We start from the raw sequence: 25551 nt of genomic DNA on the forward strand, positions 1-25551 counted from the left end.
CGCATCTTTTTCCATCTTTGAAAGAGCAATATGAATCACCACCTGGGATGAGATCCCACTAGTATGAAAGTACAATTCCCAGCAATATTATAATTCTGACAATTATAATTCAGCCCAATTTAGAGGGCCATGAACTCCCTAACCCTGATTTAGAGCATGTTGTTTATGATTGAGCTATCATATAATGAAGTTGATGGATCAGGGAGAGGGACATTCTTCTGTTGGAATATGGGTAACTGAAGTTGAAGAGATCTAGCAAAGGCTTAGAACTGGGCTGAACTGTGAAGTGAAGAAGATCTCTTTTGGTTGGGTGGCTATTGTGGGAGTTCTAGATTCATATACATTGCCCTCTGTGAATCACTGGAAATTCTGATGATGTAAACTACTGGAGTATTCTCATAAATATATTTCTGTACAGGAAAATCCTTATTAGTTTCCAAAGGCCACTGTTTTATCTTTTATAGATGGGAATTGCTAATTAGGCTAAAAATGCTGCAAATATAACCTCCCCAAGTGTCTGCTCAAAAACAAGCCTCACTGAATTCAATTCAACTTATTCTCAGAAGCTTAAATAAAAATTATAGCACAAATGTGTTAGGAAGGGAATAAGTGGCAACTTTGAGAAAGCAGGACAAGCACATTCCAAAATGCCTTGGGAAAACAAAACATTTGAGTGGCAATGACAGCTGAGGCAGATTTATAATACTAATTTTGTTTTGATTTAATGTTTAATTGATTTACATTACTTCATAACTCAAGTGACTAGAACAGATGAGGACTACTAGGCATTTAAATAAGCTATTAACAAAATATTAATAATAATAATAATAATAATAATAATAATAATTACTAGGTGCCTTGGGTGAAATTCCAAAACATCTGGAGCATTGCTTGAATACCATCAGCATTGACAATATTACCATCAATCCATTGTGAAAGGCAGCTTTACTTGGAGTAGCTTACACCCTAGGAGGATACCTTTAACATCATCAGATAACATCACCTGCCTATTCTAGGTGTTTGGAAAGGACTTGATAGGTGGATAAAAATGCCAAACCCTGTCTAAACATCTGGCTGATTATGTAATCAACCATAACAATACTTTCACAATAGAGCAAAATGTATATGTCATTTCAGAAAACAATGTAAAGATATTTTGTTCCAGAATGAAATATATTTTGTAAATACTAAATTATAATTTAGCAGGATGTTGATTTTGAGCATAGTAAGCATGTCCTTAACATAAGTTAGGCCCAACTGTCTTATGACAATTGTTCAGCCTGACCAACAAACACTCACTCGATTTTCCAAATTATTGGGTCCTTTTAAACAAGAACAAAGGCACGGAATTTGGTAAGATCTGTTACTTGTGCATCTCTTCTGCAAATCAAAAAAATAATACTTTCAAAACAGTACTTTCAAAAGGGAGTTTTGGTAAACATGCAGTCTTAAATGAGGAAACCATAATTTCCAACATTGAAAATAACTTAAAACACATTGTAACTGCTAGGAGGTGAAAGAAAAAAAACTTCCCCTGCACTTCCCAATTCCTAAAACTTGTAAACTTGTTCTCCAAATAGAACAAGATGGGTCAACTGAGGCTCCAGGACTACGTTCTGTCTTAAAGTTCACTTTCTGTAACCCTCAAAGATCCCTCCAACTAAACATGCAAGTTGGCCCATTTACAGGCATTTGTTTCAAAGGGAAAATGTGCAAAAATGTATTAGCCCTAAAATAGGATCCAAATGGTTTAAAAAAATAAAATAACCCTGGCCTTGCCTATGTGTGTTGACATGGCTCCATCTAGTTTGCATAACTGCCTTACCTGCCAAAGCTCCCAGTTTGGGTAATGAAACATTTGCAAAACAAAAACAAAAAATAAAATCATACATTGCAATGTCCTACCTGCAAATGAATACTTCAGCTTCAATCATAACAATACAAGAGCAATCAACAGTTATAAACTCAAGGTTAACCGCACCAAACTTGACTGTAGAAAATACGACTTCAGCAACAGAGTGGTCAATGTTTGGAATACTCTACCTGACTCCGTGGTTTCTTCCCCAAACCCCAAAAACTTTAACCTTAGACTATCTACTATTGACCTCACCCCCTTCCTAAGAGGCCTGTAGGGGGCGTGCATAAGCGCACCAATCGTGCCTACCATCCCTGTCCTATTGTTTCTTTTTATTTTTCTTATAAGTATCTATCTCATGTATTCAAAACTATGTTTATTCTTATACCTGTACCTTGTAAGCAATTGACAAATCAAACAAATACTAAAATACTAAATACTAAATTTTCATCCCAGTTGTTATGTGTATATCTAAAGGTTGTTCATCCCTGCAATAGAACATTATTTCTAATCCCCACCCTACCCTGGAACAATGGAGTCAAAAGGTCATTATGAGGAATGCAAAATGAATTCAATTTCTTTCAGACACATCTACCCTACTGCATTAGAGCTACAATTTAGAGCTACAATAACCAGATGGAGTATTGGAACAAATGAAGCCTATTCTTCCACTTATTTTTCAATTTATTTTTTAATGAACAAATAGGAGAAGAAAGCCTCTGAGTTCTAGGACCAACTCTTTTCATACTCTGAGATCATATCAAGAGCAACTGTGTTCTCTTCGCTGATGATGTAAAGCTATTCAACACCACAGCCAATACTGCTACCCTTCAAAAAGACCTTGACTGTGTATCAGAATGGTCAAACAAATGACAACTTCAAATCTCAACAAATAAATGCTCTGTCCTACATATTGGCAAAAAAATCAGAAAATAAAATACAGGCTGAATAGTCAAAACCTTGTTGACGATCCAAGCTCTGTCAAGGATCTTGGAGTACTCATCTCTAATGACCTAAGTGCTAGAGCACACTGTAACTACATAGCCAAAAAGGTGTTAAAGAGTTGTTAACCTAATCTTACCTAGTTTTTTCTCTGGTAATATTACACTAATAACTAGAGCATACAAAACATTTGCTAGACCAATACTCGAATACAGCTCATCAGTCTGGAACCCACATTACGTATCTGATATTAACACAGTTGAGAAAGTCCAGAAATATTTCACAAGAAGAGTTCTCCATTCCTCTACTCGTTGCAGAATACCTTATGCCACCAGACTCAAAATTCTAGACCTAGAAAACCTAGAACTACGCCGCCTTCGGTCCGATCTAAGTATAGTATATAAAATCATACATTGCAATGTCCTACTTGTCAATGAATACTTCAGCTTCAACCATAACAACAACAAGAGCAAACAATAGATACAAACTCAAGGTTACTCGCACCAAACTTGATTGCAGGAAATATGACTTCAGCAACAGAGTGGTCAATGTCTGGAATACTCTACCTGACTCTGTGGTATCTTCCCCAAACCCCCAAAACTTTAACCTTAGACTGTCTACTATTGACCTCACCCCTTTCCTAAGAGGTCTGTAGGGGGCGTGCATAAGCACAACAACGTACCTACCGTCCCTGTCCTATTGTTTCTTTTTTTTTCTTTCTTATATGTATCCATGTATTCATAACTATGTTTTTACTTATACCTATTATCTTCTAAGCAATTGACATAAATATATATATATATGGTGTTCGGCTTGGTTCGGGTATTTTCCCACGTCATTGTAGTTCTTTTAAAGTTGTAGCAAGCGTTTCAGCAGAATCTCATCTGCCATCATCAGGCTTCTGTATTGTGTCCGTCTGTAGGTCAGACTTTTACAGTGGTTTCAGATTTAAATTTGGGGCAGCCTATTGCTGTGCCAGAATGGTTTTTTCTTCATCCTGATTGGTTGGGAGTCTTGGTCTGTGTTTATTGGTCTCGGAGTTTGCTGTGTTCTGCTTGATGGGTGTCTCTGATATCTTCTGTCTGTTTTTGGCTCTTTTTGTATCTTGATTGGCTGGCAGCATTGTGTTACTTTAATGGAGGCCTTTAGTGCAGCTTGGCCGGGTAAATGGACGGCTATCATTTGTTAGGAAGCTAGGTTTCATCTGGGTGCCTGGTTGGGGTGTGTTTGAGCTGGAGGTATCAGGGGATCTGTTTGTGCCCAGGTGTTTGCCTGGCTTGTGGTGTGGAGATTTTTTGTTTGTGAGTGCAGGCTTCCAAATGATTGACAGCCTGGTGGAATCATCTCTTCTGTTCATGCTTTCTGGTCTTTTTCAATCTCTATGGCTTCTCTGATGACTCTGTGGCTAGGGTTTTCCATAGTGGCCAGGGTTTTGGTGCCATTGAAGTTGATGCTATGACCTGTAGCTTCCATGTGTTGGACTAGTGAGGAAGTGTGTTCCAGCTTTTTGACTGCATTTTTGTGTTCATCCAGGCGGGTACTTATTCTTCTATTGGTCTGTCCAATGTATGTGGCGGGCATGATGCACAGGGGACTTCGTATATGCCTTGGTTTTCCAGGTCAATTTTATCTTTGGGGTTGCTAAGGATAAAATTATCCTTAGATAATATCCAAAGATAAAATTGACCTGGAAAACCAAGGCATATACGAAGTCCCCTGTGCATCATGCCCGCCACATACATTGGACAGACCAATAGAAGAATAAGTACCCGCCTGGATGAACACAAAAATGCAGTCAAAAAGCTGGAACACACTTCCTCACTAGTCCAACACATGGAAGCTACAGGTCATAGCATCAACTTCAATGGCACCAAAACCCTGGCCACTATGGAAAACCCTAGCCACAGAGTCATCAGAGAAGCCATAGAGATTGAAAAAGACCAGAAAGCATGAACAGAAGAGATGATTCCACCAGGCTGTCAATCATTTGGAAGCCTGCACTCACAAACAAAAAATCTCCACACCACAAGCCAGGCAAACACCTGGGCACAAACAGATCCCCTGATACCTCCAGCTCAAACACACCCCAACCAGGCACCCAGATGAAACCTAGCTTCCTAACAAATGATAGCCGTCCATTTACCCGGCCAAGCTGCACTAAAGGCCTCCATTAAAGTAACACAATGCTGCCAGCCAATCAAAATACAAAAAGAGCCAAAAACAGACAGAAGATATCAGAGACACCCATCAAGCAGAACACAGCAAACTCCGAGACCAATAAACACAGACCAAGACTCCCAACCAATCAGGATGAAGAAAAACCATTCTGGCACAGCAATAGGCTGCCCCAATTTAAATCTGAAACCACTGTAAAAGTCTGACCCACAGACGGACACAATACAGAAGCCTGATGATGGCAGATGAGATTCTGCTGAAACGTTGCTACAACTTTAAAAGAACTACAATGACGTGGGAAAATACCCAACCAAGCCGAACACCATACATGTAAGTACCATGCAAAACTTAAGAAAACAAATATATATATATATATATATATATATATATATATATATATATATATATATATATATATATATATATATATATAAAATAAAATAAAATAAACCTTTCCCATAGGGGTCGTTAGTAAAATCTGGCCCCAAGGAAACAGCTTAAAACTAGACTGAAGTACTTCAGCAATAGCAATAGCAGTAGCATTTAGAGTCATATACTGTTTCACAGTGCTTTTACAGCCCTCTCTAAGCAGTTTATAGAGTCAGCATATTGCTCCCAACAATCTGGATTCTCATTTTACTGACCTCAGAAGGATGGAAGGCTAAGTCAAGCTAGAGCCGGGTGAGAATTGAACTGCCAAATTGCAGTCAACCAGCAGTCAACAAAAGTAGCCTGCAATACTGCATTCTAACCACTGCCACCGCAGCACAAGATGGTCATATTTCTGAAGCACAATTTAGGGCTTCTTTGGGAGAATGTTTAAAGATGGAAGTCAAAGCCATTTGTCTCCCAGAAGCCCCCTGTACCTATTCTCCGTAGTCACATTTTTTTAAAAATGCAGATGAAAATCAGGAGTTACAATGCCAGTTTTTGGCAATATGATGTTGGGATACTAAAAGCCAAAAATGGAGGGCTAAGGGTTTCATGCAGCATACGGACTGAATTAAAAAGACCTGTTTCTCAATGTATTTCGTTGGGTCCAATGACATCAGTAGAGTTCCCTGGCCTTCAAGGCAAACTTTTCAAACTAGGACTCACGATCATTGAAGAACTAATAGCTAGTTTCAAAAGAGCAGACCTAACTTGGTGCCTGGGGCTTGCACGCCCAAGTTGATGAAATAGCGGTCACAGTGGCCCAGGATGCTCCCACGGGTGGAGCAGTGCTGGCAGTCTGTATCAGTGCTAGAACTGCTAGATCTGGGCTGCAGGAATCTGAATAAGCACTAGAACTTAGAAAAGAAATGGAATGTTCTATGTCTCTTTATGGCTATGCAATGGGTTGCCCAGCCTAGTCAATATGTAATGAAGGTAGTCTGCAACATTTACCCAAAGTCCACTTATACCTGTCACTACATTCCCAGTCATTGCTCTGTGTCAAATAAATATTTATGTTCCCCCATGGGTGTCCATCAAAACTACAGCAGTCCACCGATTTCGGTTTTGTTAAAGACTGCAAGACCAACCAGACCAGGCCAGCTTCACAGTATTTAGCTCACTGATTTGGTCCACAAATACATTCATAATCACCTTTAAAGCCATTCATGTCCAAGGTACTTGAGGGACCATCTCACCACACTGGGATTGGCCAACCCCATACATCCTGGAAAAGGAGGCATGCTGTGGGTCTCATCAGCCTGATTATCCCAGCTGGAGGGATCCAAGAGAAGGGCTTTCCTTCCCATTGTATTTGCCCTGGGGAACATCTTGCTCCTTGGACTGAGGTCAGCCCCGCCTCTTCTGACCTTCCATAAGAGCCTAAAGACTGTCTCTGCCACAATAGAGGTGGGGTTATATTGAGGATGGTTGATAGATTAACAGCAGATCTTTTAATTGTGCCATAGTATTTGGATTTTGTACTAACGTATTTACGTTTTTAGTTTATATAATTTTTATTTTTTATGACTGTAAGCTGCCCAGACTTACCTGAATAAAATAAATATCCAAACAAATAAATTCATAATCCGAGAACTTGAGATCAGGACTAACATAGCGTACGCAAAACTCAAAAAGCAAAAGACTCTTTTATATTTCATAATAGTAGTAAAGGAGAGGGGCATTGCAGCTGAGCTTCCCATGATCAGAGCTAATTCCTTCCCACCACAGCCATGTCAGCTTGAGCAATGAGGGGTCAGGAAGAACCTCTGCCTGCTAGTGAAATGCAGCAACAAAAGTCCCCAGGTTTGGATGAAAACATGTGCCAAAGCCCCTCTCTTTAAAATATAAGCATTTTAAAAATGAACGAGTTGTATTTGGACAATACTTTTAACTGGCTTTCTTATTGCATAGAAGTATTAGTGGCCTCGGAACCCTGGAACCTACAGATTTGTTCATTAAAATAAGTCATGGGGGGGAAGCAAAATAAGAGTTTTTTAGGTCCAAACAAGCATCTCCTTGTCATCACTATTGTTTTCCTCCTGATTCTTTCCATTCAAAGGATCTGGAACTAAAGAGAAAATTACTGTTTTGTTTCAGAGGCTGTTGGGAATATGAGTCACCTAACAGCTATTTGGGTTAGAAATATATAAACCAGGATAGACATTTTAATACTGTCTCTTTAAGGGAATGCAAGAGCATGCAATTGGGTGTGGTTTCTCAAATGGCCATAAGATAGAGCCAGAAACCTGGGTTGTTTAGTCTTAGTCTGAGTCTCAGAAGAGAGTGTATCTCTGTTTCCTTCTGTTGGAAAATATTGCCGTTGCTCCATTTTTCCTAATTGACTGATATTTTCTGGATTTGATGTAAGTTTGTTACTGAACTGTTTTTGACACTGGAATTTGTTATTGGAATACCTGGATTGAAAAACTGACTGATTTACCTATAAATGACTTTGGACTGCTTATCTTGAACTTTGCTTAAACTTTCTGGAAGTAAAAACCTACATTTACTGTTCAGTGTATCTGTGTACTGTGTGTGTATTATTCAAACACTACTCTCTATACGTCTCCCTGTCTGCGCTCATTCTCCTAAAGGGGAATTACCTCAACAGAGGCCACCTCCAAAGAACAAAATAAGGAATTGTAGACACCACCTGTCTTGTTCTGTCTTGTTTTTGGTTTAGTTCTTGTTTTTCGTGAGATAATATTCATGGCAATACATGATTTGAATTTAACTTTTCCAGCTTTAACATAATTTGACCTGCTAGAGTCTAGTCTAAAGAAGGCATTGGTAGCCTCTGAGTAAACCCTGGATACCACTCTTATCAGATTATTGAGAACTCCTAAGAGAATACCAAGGTCTCATGAAATATGTCATTATATTTCAATGGTTCCATGAAATTTTCATCATTTTATTAAGTATATTATTTTCCTTTTGAAGGTTTGCAAACAGCATTTTTGGAGTACAAAGCATATATTTAAAGCCACAGCAGCCATAAAGATAAAGACGGGTAGTAGTTTGGTTCAGTTACACAACTATAATTACACTAGAGAAATCGTAGATCAAATTCAGCCCATGTCATGCCCCGCATAACTAGCTGTGCCCATGGAACAGTTGACTCTCTCTTAACAAGATGTGTTTCACATTTTGTTAAATAGAAAAAAGCAAAGAGAATGACATAAACTCCATAAACATAAAACATAACTCATCTTGGTAGCACTTTGAGGCAACTATTCATAAGCTACAATAAGGAGTCACAGAAGAATGGAGGCAGGGGGTCATAAACCTATCAGGACAAAAAAAATCATTTTTTGAAAATCAGGGACATATAGAACATATATTGTTCGCTTCCATCACTCCCATCCTATAGAATATATTTCTTCAGAAATGGAAACTGGTCCCACACTCTCTACCTTTGCCCAGGTAAGAGTATTTAGCCATGTTGGCTAAATAGGGTGAGAGAAGTTAAACTTAAGTGGAAATTACCAGGAAATCTCAGGGCTGTGAAACAGACTGGAAAATAAAAAACAACAGCAAATTGTTTCCTTATTGTGGCCAATAACTCTACATGGATATTTTATGACGATACTAGGAATTAAGGCCAAGTTGGAGATTTTACCATTACTTTTCCTCCCACATCGAGCTAAGATGTGTCTCTTTCCTAGGCTTTTAAAGATTTTATTATTTTTGCATTTCTCCCAGATTGTTTTTATCTGGTGTATGTTTGTGTATTGTTTTAAAATCTAAGCTGGCTTAAGGGTTTTCATGTCTGTCTTACAAAGCACATTAAGTAGAGGAAACTACTACAAGCACAAATAAAAATTAGGATATACATACAGCTTTCAAGATTGCCACTGCATCTTCCTGGAGCCATGTTGGGTAGGCAATTTCATCATTGAGGATAGCTTCAAAGAGGTCATCCTCATTTTCAGCTTCAAATGGAGCATGGCCACAAAGCATCTCATAGAGGAGCACCCCCATCGCCCACCAGTCAACATCAGGACCATAAAGCATCTCCTGCAAAATCTGCAATTAAAGAAAAAGGTGGAAATTATTCATGCTCTTCTGAGTTTTTACTATTCTTTACCTGATAAATGCGTTGTTACCTTATAATTGTATGTCAAATACAATACATAAAATTTTCATATTGACTCAAGGACAACTTTATCCCAAGGTTACAAAAAAAATTTTTTAACTGTTGTTTAAATCTTCATTTGATAAATGCCGCATCAAGCAATGATATATTGTACAAAGGAGTCATCACAACTCTTAATTTTCAGATATAATTTTTATATCATTTAATTTTCAGGGAAGTCAATTCATGTGACATCAGATATAAGGAACTCAAGAAGTATATGAATGTGTGGGCCAAATGAGAAAGAGACTCATTATAAGGATCAGAAAACCAATCCCCAAATCTGAAATCATACTAACTCAGTGTATGATTTGAAATATCCAGACATAAAATGGTATTGTATATGCTTAATATGCTAATATACATGTTATATCTAGTGGGCAATCACCTATTCTGCACTGGATTATTACTGTGTCTGTTCCCATACCCTAAGTGATTTACTTCTGCTTATAAATTTAAAAAAACAAATTATTTATGATTTCTTTATGATATATCGTCATAAACTGGCCATGTATGGGCTATCTACTCAGAAGTACATGAGTACTCCCATGAGTAAATCATCTCTACTACATACATATCAATGGTGGGATTCAAAATGTTTTACTACTGGTTCTGTGGGTGTGGCTTGGTGGGCATGGCAGTGGAAGGTTACCACCAGTTCTCCAAACTATTCAAAATTTCCGCTACCGGTTCTCCAGAACTGGTCAGAACCTGCTGAATACCACCTCTGATACATATAAGACATAAGCATGGACACATAGGTCCATACAAACATATATCCAAATGCTTTACAGAGCAATTTTAAACACCAAATTGATGATAAGTGTACAAATTATGCAGCTATTTGCTTATGCTGATTTTTTTTTTACCAGCCAAGCCAAGCAGATTTTACAATGAAATTTGTTTGTTCAGACTCCATTAATATGATGGAAATTTGGGTTTTAAACACCATTTAAATAAAATGGAAACCTTTCCTGTACCTCTGGAGCAATATAGTCAGGGGTTCCACAGAATGTGGCGGTGGTGATCCCATCGTGGATTCCTTCTTTGCACATTCCAAAATCTGCCAGCTTGCAGTGGCCCTCGTGATCCAGCAGCACATTATCCAGTTTCAGATCTCTGTAAGATATTATTGATATTATCACATCAGTTTGTCAGTGGTGGACTGAGGCAGAAACAAACGAAAATGAACCTACAAATCCAAGATCAACACCACCATCATAGATGATGATCACAGCTATTTAGTTCATGGAAAGTTTTGAAACATGATGCTACTGTATAAATATTTTCCCATGTGCTGAAATTACATGAACCTAATGGAAGTTCAACCGAAAATGGAAATTACTGCCAATATAGAAAAACCAACAATCTCAGCATTCTAAGTGAAAGTACAGTAGATAAATATAACAAACTTGAATTCATTCTACATAGAGTTATATAGTTAGAGGGACCTTGTAGACTATCAAATCCATCCAAATCTGAATAACCCATAATCAGAAAGACTAGAAACCCTCATCCACTATCCTAGCATTCACTAGAATTCTTGCTGAGTTCTCTCTTCCCTGTATTACTCAAATAAAGCTTTTTCCCTGAGCTTCATACAATATAAGAAAATTAAAAGTAAATAAAGATAACATAGTGATAGCAATAGGACATCCTTGCTGATTTCTACAAATACTGCAATAGTACTTTAGAAAACTTTATCTTAAGTATTTAAAGTAATAATTTTCAAAAGGGAAATGTATCAGGACAAACAGAAAAATATAAGTAATACTGAGTTAAAATCAAAAGATAAGCAAGAAAGTTCAAACTAAAAAGTGATGTTAAGATAGGAGATTGTAAGATGGAAACAGTAGTATTACAGAAAGGATGTGAGAATAATAAAGGGAAAAAGTTAATATTACAGTAATAATAAAAAAGAAATGAACATTTTTGGAGACAAATAATGAAGAAATAGTTGAGTTCAAGGGAAACAAAAGATAAGATAGTGAAGTATAAGTTTATACCAGAAGGCTTGTAGACATATTAAAATTACCCTTCATGTTTTCCCCCTTTGTAACATAAATGTGAAGTTCCAAATAATTTTTCTTGAGTTATATAGCAGAGGTATATCATTTTCTAAAAAAATTCTTTTAGGTTATAACAAAATGTAAGCCTTGATCCTTTTAACCACACATTTTCCCACTGTCCATTAGTATATTGTCCAAAGTTGTCCAAAGTTTTCCTGGACAAAGTTGTAAGCATTTTATCATACAGTCTTTCATTTGTTCTTCTGTTTATAATTAAAGTTTATACATTTTACAATTGCATGTTCATTATTGAGGACCCAGATCGTTAGGGGCAATATGCTGATTCTGTAAACCGCTTAGAGAGGGCTGTAAAGCACTATGAAGCAGTATATAAGTCTAAGTGCTATGTGCTTAATTTCGTGTCCTATTATGTACCTTAAATCTTTCTCTTAACTGTATATATGAAAAACTTTGTAAATTAAATCTCTACAATCACTTTCTAGTTTGCTTTCGTCTTTTTTTCCCCGTGTTCCTTTCTAAAGGCATTTTCAGGCACAATCTGGGCTTATTTTAGTTCCATATTTAGTTCCATATTCTTAATAAGGCAGTTCTAAATCTACACCAAGCTTAACTTTATCATACGATAGAAAACCATATCATCCAAATCTCAGGTCATATTCTTCTAATTCTAAAATTCTTTTATTTCTCAGCAAACTCTACTTCAAATTAGGTAATCCCAATATTTTCCATCCTTTGCATATGGAAAGCACTTTATAGTTAACTCTTCGTTTTACCCCTTTGTATACAAACTTAGATATATCTTTCTGCCATTGTTTAAATCAGGGATCCTCAGCTCCCGGTCCACGGCCCGGTACCGAAGTTTCATTTGCACGTTGTACACATGGGCACGAAACCATCCATCCTTAACAGATTAACAGAGTTGGAAGGGACCTTGTAGGTCATTTAGTCCAACCCCCTGCCCAAGCTGGAGACCCTACACCATGTCTGACAGATGGCAGTCCAGTCTCTTGAAAGCTTCCAGTGATGAAGCTCCCACAACTTCCGAAGGCAAGCTGCTCCATTGGTTGATTGCTCTCACTGTCAGAAAATTTCTCCTTATTTCCAGGTTGAACCTCCTCCCACCGTACCCCACACTGCTGCTGGTCCATGGAGTCGGAAATTTTGGGAACTGTTAGTTAAATAATACATCCGTTGTCAAAATAGTTACTGTTTGAAACAAAGACATCATCTTGGCAAAATATTTTTATCAAATAAATTCTCTCTAACATTGATAATGTAGTTTATTCCATATTAACATGTCCTTTTTAATTTCATTCCATGTCTTAACATAATTATTCTGGTATGCTATGCAATTCATATTAGTCATTGTAATATAGAAATATTTAACTTTTTGTCAATATTAAAGCAATTTTTTCCATTTGCTTTTCGATGTTCATCTTCTTTGTTAACATCTTTCTTTTGTTTTTGTTTTTTTTAAATCCAGCTAATACAACAAAATCTGATAATTTTTACATTAGTATTTGTATTCCTTCCAGAGGATCTTCCAAAATTATCACCCAGTCATCAGCAAATTCTCATGTTTTAAAAGTTTCTCTTTTAATCTTTGGTCCAGCAATTATTCATCTTGTCTTATATATCTGTCCCACACTTCCTTTTTTAATAATGATGTTATTAAAATTTACATATATAAAGCAGGGGTGGTATTCAGCAGGTTCTGACCAGTTCTAGGGAACCGGTAGCAGAAATTTTGAGTAGTTCGGAGAACTGGCAAATACCACCTCTGACTGGCCCCGCCCCCATCTATTCTCCACCTCCTGAGTCCCAGCTGATCGGCTGGGTCTTCTTTTGTTGCCCCGCACTGGAGAACAGAGCTGGAAAGTAGGTTAGTGGGGTGGGGAGGGAATGGGATTTTGCAGTAACCTTCCCCCAGAGGTGGGGACGGAATGGAGATTTTACAGTATCCTTCCCCTTCCATGCCCACCAAGCCACACCCACCAAGCCATGCGATATCCACCAAGCCACGCCCACAGAACCGGTCATAAAAAAAATTGAATCCCACCACTGATATAAAGATATAAAACTAATATAAACTATGGAAAATATAGAAGGTTTTACAGAAACTTTTCTATATGTTTCTATGTAATATGTTTCTACATACATTTTTATAGAAACTAGAAACCAGGTTTACCATTTAATAATTATTTTATGGCCTGTGAATACTGCAGACACATTGGAATCCATCTGTAACCTGAAGGCATGATTTGATTTCTATAAACCTGCAGTATTGTGGTTTTTACTTATTCTTGGCTAACATAGGAAGTCATCCGCACAAATGTTTACTTTAGACTCATGTAACTTCACGATGGACTGCTAAATCACAAAGAAGGCATATATTTCCATTTGCTCCTCAATTCCATGATGGATGAAATGATTAAAGAGATCAAATCTAAGAATTCTTAGTTCTAAGGACTGTTAACCAAAAGGACAAAATAAATGCTTTGTTGGATTTGACTAGGCTGTCCTTGTCCAATAATCAGTCATGCTGCAAATGCTTCCTAATCCAAAGTATACTGTCTCTGTGTATCTAAACTCTGATTAAACCCAACTGAGAGCCATTTTAGTATAGTAATTATAGCACTGGGCTAGAAACTGGGAGAGGGTGAGTTCTAGTCCTACCTTAAAGTTAGCTGAGTGACTTTGGGTCAGTCATTCTCTCTCAGCTCTAGAAAGAAGAAGTTAATAGCAAACCTGTTAAGTCTGGAAGGTTGGGCTCATAGAGACGAGAGACTCAGAATAAGTGAACAACAGCTCTTTATTTACAGGCTAGATCTGAGTGAGTGAAAGCGTTCGCGGCGGCTCTTTTTATAGAGCTAGCCACGGCTAGGCTGCCAATGACATCGCTTTGAGTTTCCCGCGATTGGTTTCATCCAATCGCGGTAGACTCTTAGCGAGCCAATCACAGCCATCTGGCTGTCCAATCAGATAGTTCGCTTTGTAGACCAATAGGAATGCAGGGTTTCAAGCCTGCTTAATATGGAACAAAACCTCTTCTGTAAAACCTTGCCAAGAAAAACTAGTCCAGGCAATCATGAGAAATCCATAACTAACTCAAGGAGACCAAAAAACCCCAATTAAACAACTAAAAGTGAATATAATACAGGTGTGACAGAATATGCCAGTTGAGCCAGAAATGGATAGAAACAATTATTTGCCTCTTATAATACTAGAATCTCAGGAATAGCCAAGGAAATTGATTGAAGTTCTAGGTTTTAGGCTCAGTTCTCAGGTTAGGTTGGAAATCCAATTAAATCCCTGCCTAACTAAACTCTGGAACACTGCTGTCAATTAACAGAGATTAAGAAGTAGCAGCATATAGCAATAGCACTTAGGCTTATATACCGCTTTACAGTCCTCGCTAAGCAATTGACATATTGCACCCAGTTTGCATATTGCACTCAGCAATCTGAGTCCTCATTTTACCCACCTCGGTGGGATGGAAGGCCGAGTCAACCTTGAGACTGGTGAGATTCGAACTGCCAAATTGCAGGCAGCAGGCAGGCAGCAGAAGAAGCCTGCAGTACTGCACTCTAACCACTACGCCACCGCGGCTCTTGTAAATTGCAAGAAATCAGTTCAGGCCTGTATTTGGGGCATTCTTTTCTGTCCTTCATCATAGAGTGGTGGTGGATGAGGGGGGGAAAGTACATCTGAAAGCAAAAGTAGCATCAGAGATAACAGGTAACCTTGATCCATTTGTGTTATAGGTGAAAATTTGGTTATTACACCTGAGAATGTGAAGAGCCGAACTGAAGCCATTTTGTGTTCGCAGTCTGAACTTTTGAAGCTCAGAACAGTTATGTAATGTGTTTTCTGCTAGAAATAATACAAGTTTGAAAAACTATGTACTTGGCTTAAGTTAGAGATGTGTTCTAGGGTGCTCTGACATTAGATGTCACATTAAGAGATATTAATGGTTTTCTTATAATCTTCTGGAATTTGAATAACAGGAAATCTGACTATAATGAGAATGTTGGGAGTTTTCCATGGAAAGTTGGAACTTTCTTATGAAAACGTTGTATAGTGTCCATATATGGGAAACAGGAAGTGTTATGTAACCATGTGATTTGATAAACCTATATAAGCTGTATTCACTAAATGGGGGGTCTCCTTCTCTCCTAAACATGGTTTTGGATCCATAGTGCAGTATTTTCCCTAATAAAGCATCCTATGGATCAGATTATCAAAAGTCTGTTGATTCATTTTTATGTACTTCTCACAATTTGGGACACTGGATTTGCTACGCTCATGGTGTGATTCCCAAGAGAATGTGGCCACTGATCCCCAATATACAGTAGATAGTGATGAATTAAACAGGCCAGGGGGCTCTGATGGCTTAAATAAAGATGGGACAATGCCATAGACATAATTTCTCAGTGTCTATTAGCAACAACTAACGTGGAGCCTACAGATTCAGCGTGTCAGGGCTCCAACAAATCTACCCTCATTCAATTCAAAAGTCTCTAGCCACATCTCAGAGAAAAGTAAATTGATTTATTAGGAGTGGCCATGTTGGCGTAAGCTGGATGCAGCCGATACTAATTTACATCATACATTTCTCCCTTGACCCTTGGTCTTCCCCCCCCCCCCCCATCCCCTGGATGTGACTTCTCCAATGGGACACATCCATCTCTAAGAGTCATCCATCATGCTCTCCAATAACCTTCTTATGCTCTGACAGCTTTGGGCTACCGGGGTGATTATCTAGGCATTTCAAGAATGCCTTGTTTTCCCCCACTCCCTTTTTCTGGCAGCTAAAAAGACCAAAGTTGACACAGAGACAATATAGCTCTGAAAGCCAATTGTTGAAGGATGGCTATTCCCCACTTGAAGACATCCATTGGTTGGCCATGATTGAAAATGTGATATATTTGAATTCCAATATAGATTTTGGTATTATTCTTTTAATCTGAATTGATTGGATACTTTTTGGATTCAGACAGTCCAGAATACTAGGATATGAAAGAGAAATTAATAGTGGTCATCCCTTTTGCACAGCTCACAAGATTCGTTTTTCTCGCCATAAACAGGTATACATCCAAACTAGACTGTGTTGTTTCTCTGTGTCCTATAATATATGTAATCTTGTATTTATTTATTTATCTTGTCATGTTTATGTAGTGTAATATTGGAGGTGGTGTCCCTTTAAGAGCTGTACGCAATGATATTTCATTTTTAATGTATGCCAATTAATGTACATTCAAAGTGACAATAAAGTTATTCTATTATATGTTTTTCTCAGGTGTCTGGAGTCCGTGGAAGGAGGAAAGACTGGCAATTTGTCTTCTTTGCTGGTTCTGTGTCCTATTCTCATCAAGGGGAAGAGGCTTGTTGGTAGGTAATTTGCGAGCTAATTTTGGATACACCAAATATTCTAAATTCCAGGTCACTACAAAAAATTGCTAAGCGGTCTCAAGGAATCTAGTCAGCCTGAGTCATCTGGAAAAAAAAACCTGAAAAAAGAACAGCTGTTCAATATTACTGGACAAAATTCTGGTAATGTAATTTTCCAAGGCAGTTCCATTTATCGGAACAGCAAAGAAAATGCAGCTACTGAGAAGTGTTTGCTGCAAATATTCTGGCATAATCAACCAATTAGGAGTGACTCTACGCTTTGTAAATAGTGAGCAAAATTATTTTTACAGTAAAATGTATTTATGTACATTTAACCTTCTGCCATAGTATTATAGAAAGGATAAAGCAGGAAAATTTGCATGACAGAATTGACATGCCATGGGATGTATATGCAGCTTCTGTAAAAGGTTCTGTTTAAGATATTGCCAAAACATTATAATGAGATGCAATGGATAAAGTGGAGCATAAAATTCTCATATGTTCTTCTCAGATTCTACTCAAAAAGATCCTCTTGGACATCTCTGTAATTAGAGACCAATGAAGCTGCATTGGTTTTTAAAACCAAGAATTCTCAAAATCACAGGTTTATCCTAACCCTTTTGTTTAACTAGAGAATCCACATATGTATCTGGCCATAGTGAATGCTAAAAACACTTTCTCTGCTGCTAAAGTATAGTCCCTAACCAAATATGCATATTAAACTGAAATTCACTGCCTACCTTAGGAGAAATTCAAAAATTGATGTGTTTATACAATATTACCATATTAGATTCATTCCAGTTAATTCAGTCATCCAAAAGCATCCTGAAAAGATGGACAAGAAGATATCAAAGAACAAATCTATTCCTGGGGGAAGCTATCCTTTCCATTGAGGGGCTCTTGTGTCACTTTCCAACAAGCAGAGAAACACATCGCATTAAGAGAAAAATGACGGGATGCAAATTAAAGAAATACTACACAGTGAAAGGGTCTCTTTGTTTGCTATCAATTTCTTCAACTACAAGGGGGAAAACTCTTTTCCCTCGTAGTAATTTTAGTAAGTACAAAATGGGTAATAAATTTGGTTGATTGAAGGGAGAATAATCTGGGTTATATAGATTAACAAGAAGGAGGTAAGTCACTCACCTCCCAACAAGAAAGCCAGGCTGGTCAAACAGTCAAAAATGATTTTACAACTTGCTCTTTGTACTGGGAAACCATAGTTTCCCCACAGCCATCAAAATGACAAGGAAATTGTCAAATTGACATTAGTACAATTGCTGCTTGTTAAAGCCACACAGTCTTGGCTGCCTTTCCGACTAATTTTTCGTGATACCAAGGACCCTTCTCACAGGGAAGTGATCTAAGGCATTGCTGTGGACCATGAGCAACTGTAGACTGCTTTTAAATGTGGTTTATCAAGGTTTAAATTAGCTTCTTTTTCAGCCAAGGACAAGATTGTAGGTGTTAAAATAACTTGTCAAATATTTTTGGAGACATTTTGTTCATGATACAAAGATCTTGTGCTTTTCTTCCAGATTTTTTTTAATAACACGTATTGTGATAATCATCAATCTGTCTGTTGTTGTATAATAATGTTCCTTACCAGGGAGTCACATTTTAAAGAAAGAATAATAGTCCTTTCATGCAAAGTGGGATACAGTGACATTTCCCAGAACTGCAAGGAAAATACTACTTCACTGAATGATGATGAGAATTCCTTCCAGAAAGTTGATGACATGTTGACTGGGTAAATCTCACGGTGCTCAAACAACCAAAGGCCTATAAATCCAACAGATCCTTTCATTCCCCTGGATGGACACAGTGGAAGTTTCATAACCTACTTAATATCCTGGAACTCATTCACTCCTAACAGCACTGCTATTCATAATATTTGCAGGCGGGAGGAGGGGAGAAGAGAGAGAGAAAGAAAACTTTCCTCCTGGAATCATTGATGCAGACGACATTAACTCCAGAGCAAAAAGACTAAAATGTCCCTTAAATATTTGTTCTCTGGGCCCAATCATTTCATGCACTGAAAGTGGTGGTGGAAACTACTGATCATTTAATTAAATTAAATAAATTAAATAAATGCATCTTCTCAGCCAGCTCACAGGACCATGAATAGGCCTCCTCTTATACTAGGAAAATAATTCAGGTATTATGACCTGATACGCCCTTTCAACAAGGTCAAAAACTTCCTGGTTCTTCTGAAATTCAAATCATCTCTCAGCCATAGCGTGAATAGTCTTCGGGAATCCTAAGGCATTGTTACAGCTACAGTACTTTAGAATGTAATAGTTGCCTATATATTAGAAAGAGAAGGAACCAACGTAGCATAATCCCCACTCTAATCTAAAACACTGAACAATGGATACCTCTAAAAGGCTGGTTTAATTCTTCTATGGTGCATCATCTCCTCTAATGATACTGAAGCATGGCCCCTTTATACAGTTTGGGAATCAAGAAGAAGTATTTTGGACTAATAACAGCCAAAGTTTGAGAAGATATTTTTTATTTTTGAACAACTATCAGTTTGGACCATGTCAGGAATTATTGAATCCATACGCAGCTTCCTTGTGTGAAAATGCTGAACTGTGGCAGCTGCCAATGGACTGATATGAAAAAAGGGATACAAGTATTAGAAATCATTTGAATAAATCAATAAGAAAAAAATTGAATAACTTAAGGATAAAAAGGACAAATATATACAATGGAAAGAGGGACACATAACCAAGGCAGAATACCAGCAAATAGCCTGAATCTGCAAAGATAAAGTCAGGAGAAAGGTTAAGACTCAGAATTAACTAAGACTTGCAACAAATGTCAAAAATAATTTTTAAAAAGTTTCTTTCAACGTATAAACAACTAGAAAAATGTCAAGGAAATGATCAGAGAAGATGGCAAGGAAGTAACAGTCAGCAGAAAGCAGAACTGCTTAATTCATTCTTTGCATCTGTCTTCATACAAAAGGAGAAAAATAGCCTGACCTACCAAATGCAGAACCATAAAAGACAGACTAGGAATACAAGTTAAAATAAGCAAGAAAATGGTAAGAGAACACCTGTCTACCCTAGACGAGTTCAAATCACTTGGACCAAATGGATTACATCCCAGAGTTTTGAAGAAGCTGGCAGAAGTGATCTCAGATCCCATATCTTCCAAAGATCTTGGAGCTACCAGAGAACTAGACTTGAAAAGTCCAGCTTATCTCCTTCAACTTTGATATTAAATATATAGATACAGATTAACAGAGTTGGAAGGGACCTTGTAGAATATATTTTGCACAAATATATGGGTTGCACACACACAAAAACCCATGCCCAAAATGGGTGATTTTCCCCTCCAGGCTTGATACCTTATAATAACAAATACAGAGCCATATTTGAGGGCCACTACTTTAACTGACCACAATAGAGACTGTGATCCCCTGCATTTCTCCATCCCATCTCGTGCTTAGATGAATCTGCAATGAGATTGATACAAGAAAGCTGGCACAAAGCTCCATCATGTCAAATTGTGCTGATTTCAGCAAGGTCACTAACGGAAGCTTTTTTCTTTGGTTCCTGTTTCTTCTTGCCTCCTGTGCAAATCCAATTATATTGTTTTGATGTGGAAACACATTAAAGAAAATAGATGCCCTGTACCACCCTTCAGGAATGCCAAAAAGTGACTCACTGAAATTACTTGCAGGTGGCCATTCAGCTTAGAAAACTATCTATGGCTGCACAAAAGAAAACCCCATGTCAGCCAAAAAGAAAAAAAAATCTGTGCATGTTAAATTGCAGAGAGGTTTCTTTTTTTTCATTTTAAAGAGGTTTAGTCTTTTTTTTAAAAAAAAAAACCCATTAAAACTGCTTCTCAGTCTTTGGAGAACTCAGTTTCTGGAGACTGTCCAGATGTTACTCCTGAGGGACTTGGAATACAAGGAGGGGGGAAAAAAGATGTGAAAAAATAATATGTGGCTTACTTGGCAAAAGATGTATGACTCTAGCCCTAAAATATAGGCTTCAGCTGAGTTACTGTAATACTTATCCTAGGCCCTAATTATAAAGTCTAATTAAAATTATAAATCCTGCTGTCAGCAAAGGCTTGGTGGTTAGATATTCAGCAGCCTCCACTGGCATTTAGGAGCCTACTTTGGTTATCACAATTGTTTTAATTAATGCCTATACAGTCTATTACTAGGAGTTCTGCCAGGCCCTACCAAACCTAGCCTTGCCTTTCTGCCTCAAACCTCCTTTTGTTTACTTTAACTGAAAATTTCACTCAGCATCTTGAAGGCTCTCAAAAGAGTTAGTTGTTGGGAGAGATGCAACATATGTACATACATATGTACTTAGAACTATAATTCAAAGCACTGTTAGAACACAAACTGACCCATGTTGCAAAGAGCCGCACCTGACCTTACAGTTAACTTCACAGAGAATTCAATAAGAAAATATCCCGGAGTTGCGGGTGTTCCATTCCATTCTTCCATTAAGAAAAGACTGGACAACCAGTTACCTGGAATTGAATGAGGATCCCTGCCTTGGGCAAAGCATTGGACAAGAAAACTTCCAAGATCCCTTCCTGTTCTGTGGTTCTACTTTTATTTCTATAAATATCTGGGAAGAGAAGCAGGAGCTGGATCAAGAAAAGGGCCATTAGAAGATCAGACGTCAAATTTCATTTCACTGTACAAAGGTATCTTTCCTTGTCAATCTAATTATTCCAGCCAGAATTATCTATTTCAACTTTCTTCAATGTGGCTGTCCTCCAGATGTGTGGACTTCAACTCCTGGAATTTCCTAAGTGGCATGGTCATTGCAGAAAACTGTGGAAGTTGATGTCTACATATCTGAAGGCACCCAGGCTCAGGAAGTTTAGAATCCCTTATGCTGGCTGAGGAATGCTAGAAGTTGAAGCTTAAATTTGCCAAGGCTGAAAAACACTGTTCCTCAAAATAACTTCCTATGTGGTTCAAGACAGAGAGATAGTAGCACCTGAAGACTGTATTTTCATTGTCTTAAATACTGTATATACTCGAGTATAAGCCTAGTTTTTCAGCCCATTTTTTGTGCTGAAAAAATCCCCCTCGGCTTATACTCGAGTCAGATTCCCCTCTGAAAAAAAAATGGTGTGGAGTCGCGGCCTCCGGCGGCAGCGACTCCCAACAGCCCAGCTGGGAAGGGAAAGGCAAAAGCGCTTTGCCTTTCCCTTCCCGAGGCGGCGGGACTGGGGCCGCGCCGGCGGTAGTGACTCCTGACTCAGGGGGCCTCCGAGGAGGGGAAGAGAGTGACTCCTGCCTCCCGCTGTCATCATCATCTTCTTCTTTTGGGTTAGTGAATCAATTAAACCTTTCATGATAGTGAGATCGTTTCCCAAATTAATTATTTTTATTTTTGAAATTTACCAGTAGCTGCTGCATTTCCCACCCTCGGCTTATACTCGAGTCAATAAGTTTTCCCAGTTTTTTTGTGTAAAATTAGGTGCCTCGGCTTATATTCGGGTCGACTTATACTCGAGTATATACGGTAAGTACTCCATGGCTGAGTTCTGGCGTGACTTAGTGATATCCAGTTCTCAGTGATCACCATGAGTACAGTGACTCACAAAGTTAGAACCCTGGGCTGAATATGAGGCAGGCTCATATTCAAGACATGGTTGCTGCCATGGGGTGGGGTAAGCTCCTGTCACTCACTCTAGCTCCTACCAACTCAGCAGTTCAAAAGCAGGCGACCGTGAGTAGATAAATGGGTGCGACTTTAGTGGGCACCTTAATGGGGGCATAAAAGGTGCCCCCAACTGGGCGTCCCCCAGGCACCGGTGATATCATCATTCAATCTTTTCAACAGTTGAAGTGCTTCAACTGTCCTGACACAACTTAGTGATAGCGCTCACCAGCTACTTAGCTAATGGTTTCTTTATTTGTTATGTTTCCACTCTCATGGCATATTCCACTTGGTTGGAAAATTAAAAGCAAAGAGAGAAACAATATTGAGAAAAATAAAAAGACACAAACATAAAAAAAATCCCTGGTGGATCAGCCCAAGCCCATTTTAATCCAGCATTTTGTTTCTTCCACAGCCAACCAGATACTTCCAGGGATTCTTTTAAGCAGGAAATGCCCTCTCACATCATTATTTCCTTGCAACTGAAATGGTTCCCTAGGCAACTGGAAATATACTATACCGAACGTGGAAGAAACACACATTTTACAAGTTTTATGAATCATGGGTAAATCTGAGCTCCACGACTTTATCCAGTTTCATTTTAAGCTATTCTAAAGGGTGGCCATCATCAGCAAGAAGCCATCCTCTCAGTGTAGTGTAGATTCATGCCATGAAAGACTGGCTGGTGGAAGAGGAATGCCTCTTCCTGCCACTATTACTATCAATGTGGGAGTAATTTCTGCCTGGTTATGGAAGGCTAATAAATACCCACTTAGGAATAAAACCGGGAGCATGAAATACAACTTTTCACTAAATCTTATTCACATTCATATGTGAGCCAGGGTAAAGATTCCTCTATCATTTTTACAGGAACTGTGACCATAAGGCCTTGGAGGACAAAAAGCAAAAAAACCCATCCAGTGGAAACTTACATACCTCCCATTCTTTCTTCTACTTGTTTTTGCCACACTCATGTTCTCCAGAGTATTTCTTGGAATGTACAGCCTACTGTTTGAACTAAGGCAAATTGCTTACCATTGCATAAAGCTGACAAATTGAGAAAGCAATTTTCTGGAAGGAATAAAAATGCATTTTACTTAAGAGATTCATAACTGACACTCTTTTGTTTAAGAACTGAAATAAAGATGGGCAGTTTACAGTTGCAATGGGGTCATTATGTCTCTGAAGCTGCCTTATGTTTCTATAGTAAAAAAAGAAACAAGAGAAAATATTTACTGGTTTGACTAATTGTTTTCATCCAAACAGCTCTTTGGACTGCATCATACGCAGACTTTTGGTCCATTAAGATTTGAACAAATAAACCATTTTTAGATCTGTTTCATCAAGTGAGGACTAGAGGTCTGAAATTAAATCTTTTGGCTATTTCAAACTGCAAAATAATTAGAAGAAAGAATTGGAGGAATATGAATTTCTATTCCAAATTGAACCTTAGAATGGAAGACAACTTGGAGATCATAAAATCTAATCTCACTCCCCACCACCCAAGTGCAGGAGTAGACTACTATGGTGTACTATAGCATCTGCATATAAACTAATTGTACAATTTGACTTCCCAAAGTCTTGAAGATAGCCATTTTCCCTAGTAAAATCCAACCGAATTTTACTGTTTTATGCAACAGAAGAGGAAAAATCTTAAACAAATGTAATTGCATTTATTATTAATGTTGAACTACATTTAAGTTCTTTCACACCAATTCTATAGACCAGGGGTCCCCAACCACCAGTCCCCGGACCGATACCGGTCCGTGGAACAATTTCTATCGGGCTGCCGGTTTGCTGGGCGCCGCCATCTTGTTTTGATGAAAAAGTGCTTCCGGTGAGCTTTTCCGGGTAGAAAGCGGCGTTTGGGTGCTGAAAGAATCCTCGCACCTTAGTTTCATCGGGGGGCAGCTTCGAACAAAACTAAGGCGCGAGGATTCTTTCAGCACGCATGGCAAGGCGAGCCGAGCGACCGTCACGAAGCCGTCACGAAGCCCATCGACACAGGTACAAAGGAGGAGTTGAAGGTGGCGGGGAGAAGCGGGGGATGGCTGGCTGGCCGGTCGCTCGGCTCGCCTTGCCATGCGTGCTGATGCCGGTACCGGGCCGCGGATGATTTTGTGATGCCGGTACGGGCCGCGGATGATTTTGTGATGCCGGTACCAGGCTGTGGCACAAAAAAGGTTGGGGGCCACTGCTCTAAGCCCCACTCCTTTAACCTCAAACTATCCACTATTGACCTCACCCCGTTCCTAAGAAGGGGCGTGCATAAGTACACCATCGTGCCTACTGTCCCTGTCCTATTGTCCCCATTTATTTGTACCTATTTCCTGTATTCTTACTCATATACCTATTATCTTGTAAGCGATTGACAAATCAAATAAATAAATCAAATAAATAAATCAAATCAAATATGATTAGAATATAATAGAGTAAAGGGAATACCATGTGGAATCTGATATGTATGTATGTATGTATATATGTTTACATATATATAGTAGTTAAGGGACTATTATGGTTATATTGTTATAAATTTTTATAATGGGTTAAAGGGAGTAAATGGGAAAATATATAAGTAAAGGGGTGGCAAGCTCGAATTGGTAATAAAAGGGGGAAAACCTTTGAATGGAATAATTGTACGTGGAAAAAATTACAAATGTGACAGATGTAATAATATGTGTATAATTATTATAGAAATTGAATAAGAATACAGATAATATTGTTTAGCATGACAGGAGAATATTTAAAGAAAAATGAAATAAGCTACAACATGAAATGAGATTGCATAAAATAAGAGCAATGAATATAGAAACTGAATAGGAATATGGAAAATATTGTTAAATAATGTATGAGATTATTTAAAGAAAAAGGTAACAAGTAATAATATGATTTTATTTTGGATATAAAAGTTGGTACATAATTATGGTCACGTTT

General features: G+C 38.2%; 1 protein-coding gene across 1 annotated transcript in view; it reads right to left on the reverse strand.

The window, feature by feature from the left end:
• Window positions 1–25551, reverse strand: part of PRKCH (protein kinase C eta) — a 110986-nt gene that overhangs the window by 13209 nt on the left and 72226 nt on the right. Inside the window, exons 11-12 of the mRNA XM_026670165.2 lie at window positions 10523–10661; window positions 9245–9433 (exon numbers count right to left, since the gene is read on the reverse strand). Coding sequence (XP_026525950.1) covers window positions 9245–9433; window positions 10523–10661 — 328 coding nt within the window. The remainder of the gene's footprint in view (window positions 1–9244; window positions 9434–10522; window positions 10662–25551) is intronic.

The sequence above is a fragment of the Notechis scutatus genome, chromosome 1 (assembly GCF_049901735.1).
Source record: "Notechis scutatus isolate UNSWTSFEM ecotype Mainland chromosome 1, rNotScu1.2, whole genome shotgun sequence".
In the NCBI taxonomy this organism is placed as follows: Eukaryota; Metazoa; Chordata; class Lepidosauria; order Squamata; family Elapidae; genus Notechis; species Notechis scutatus.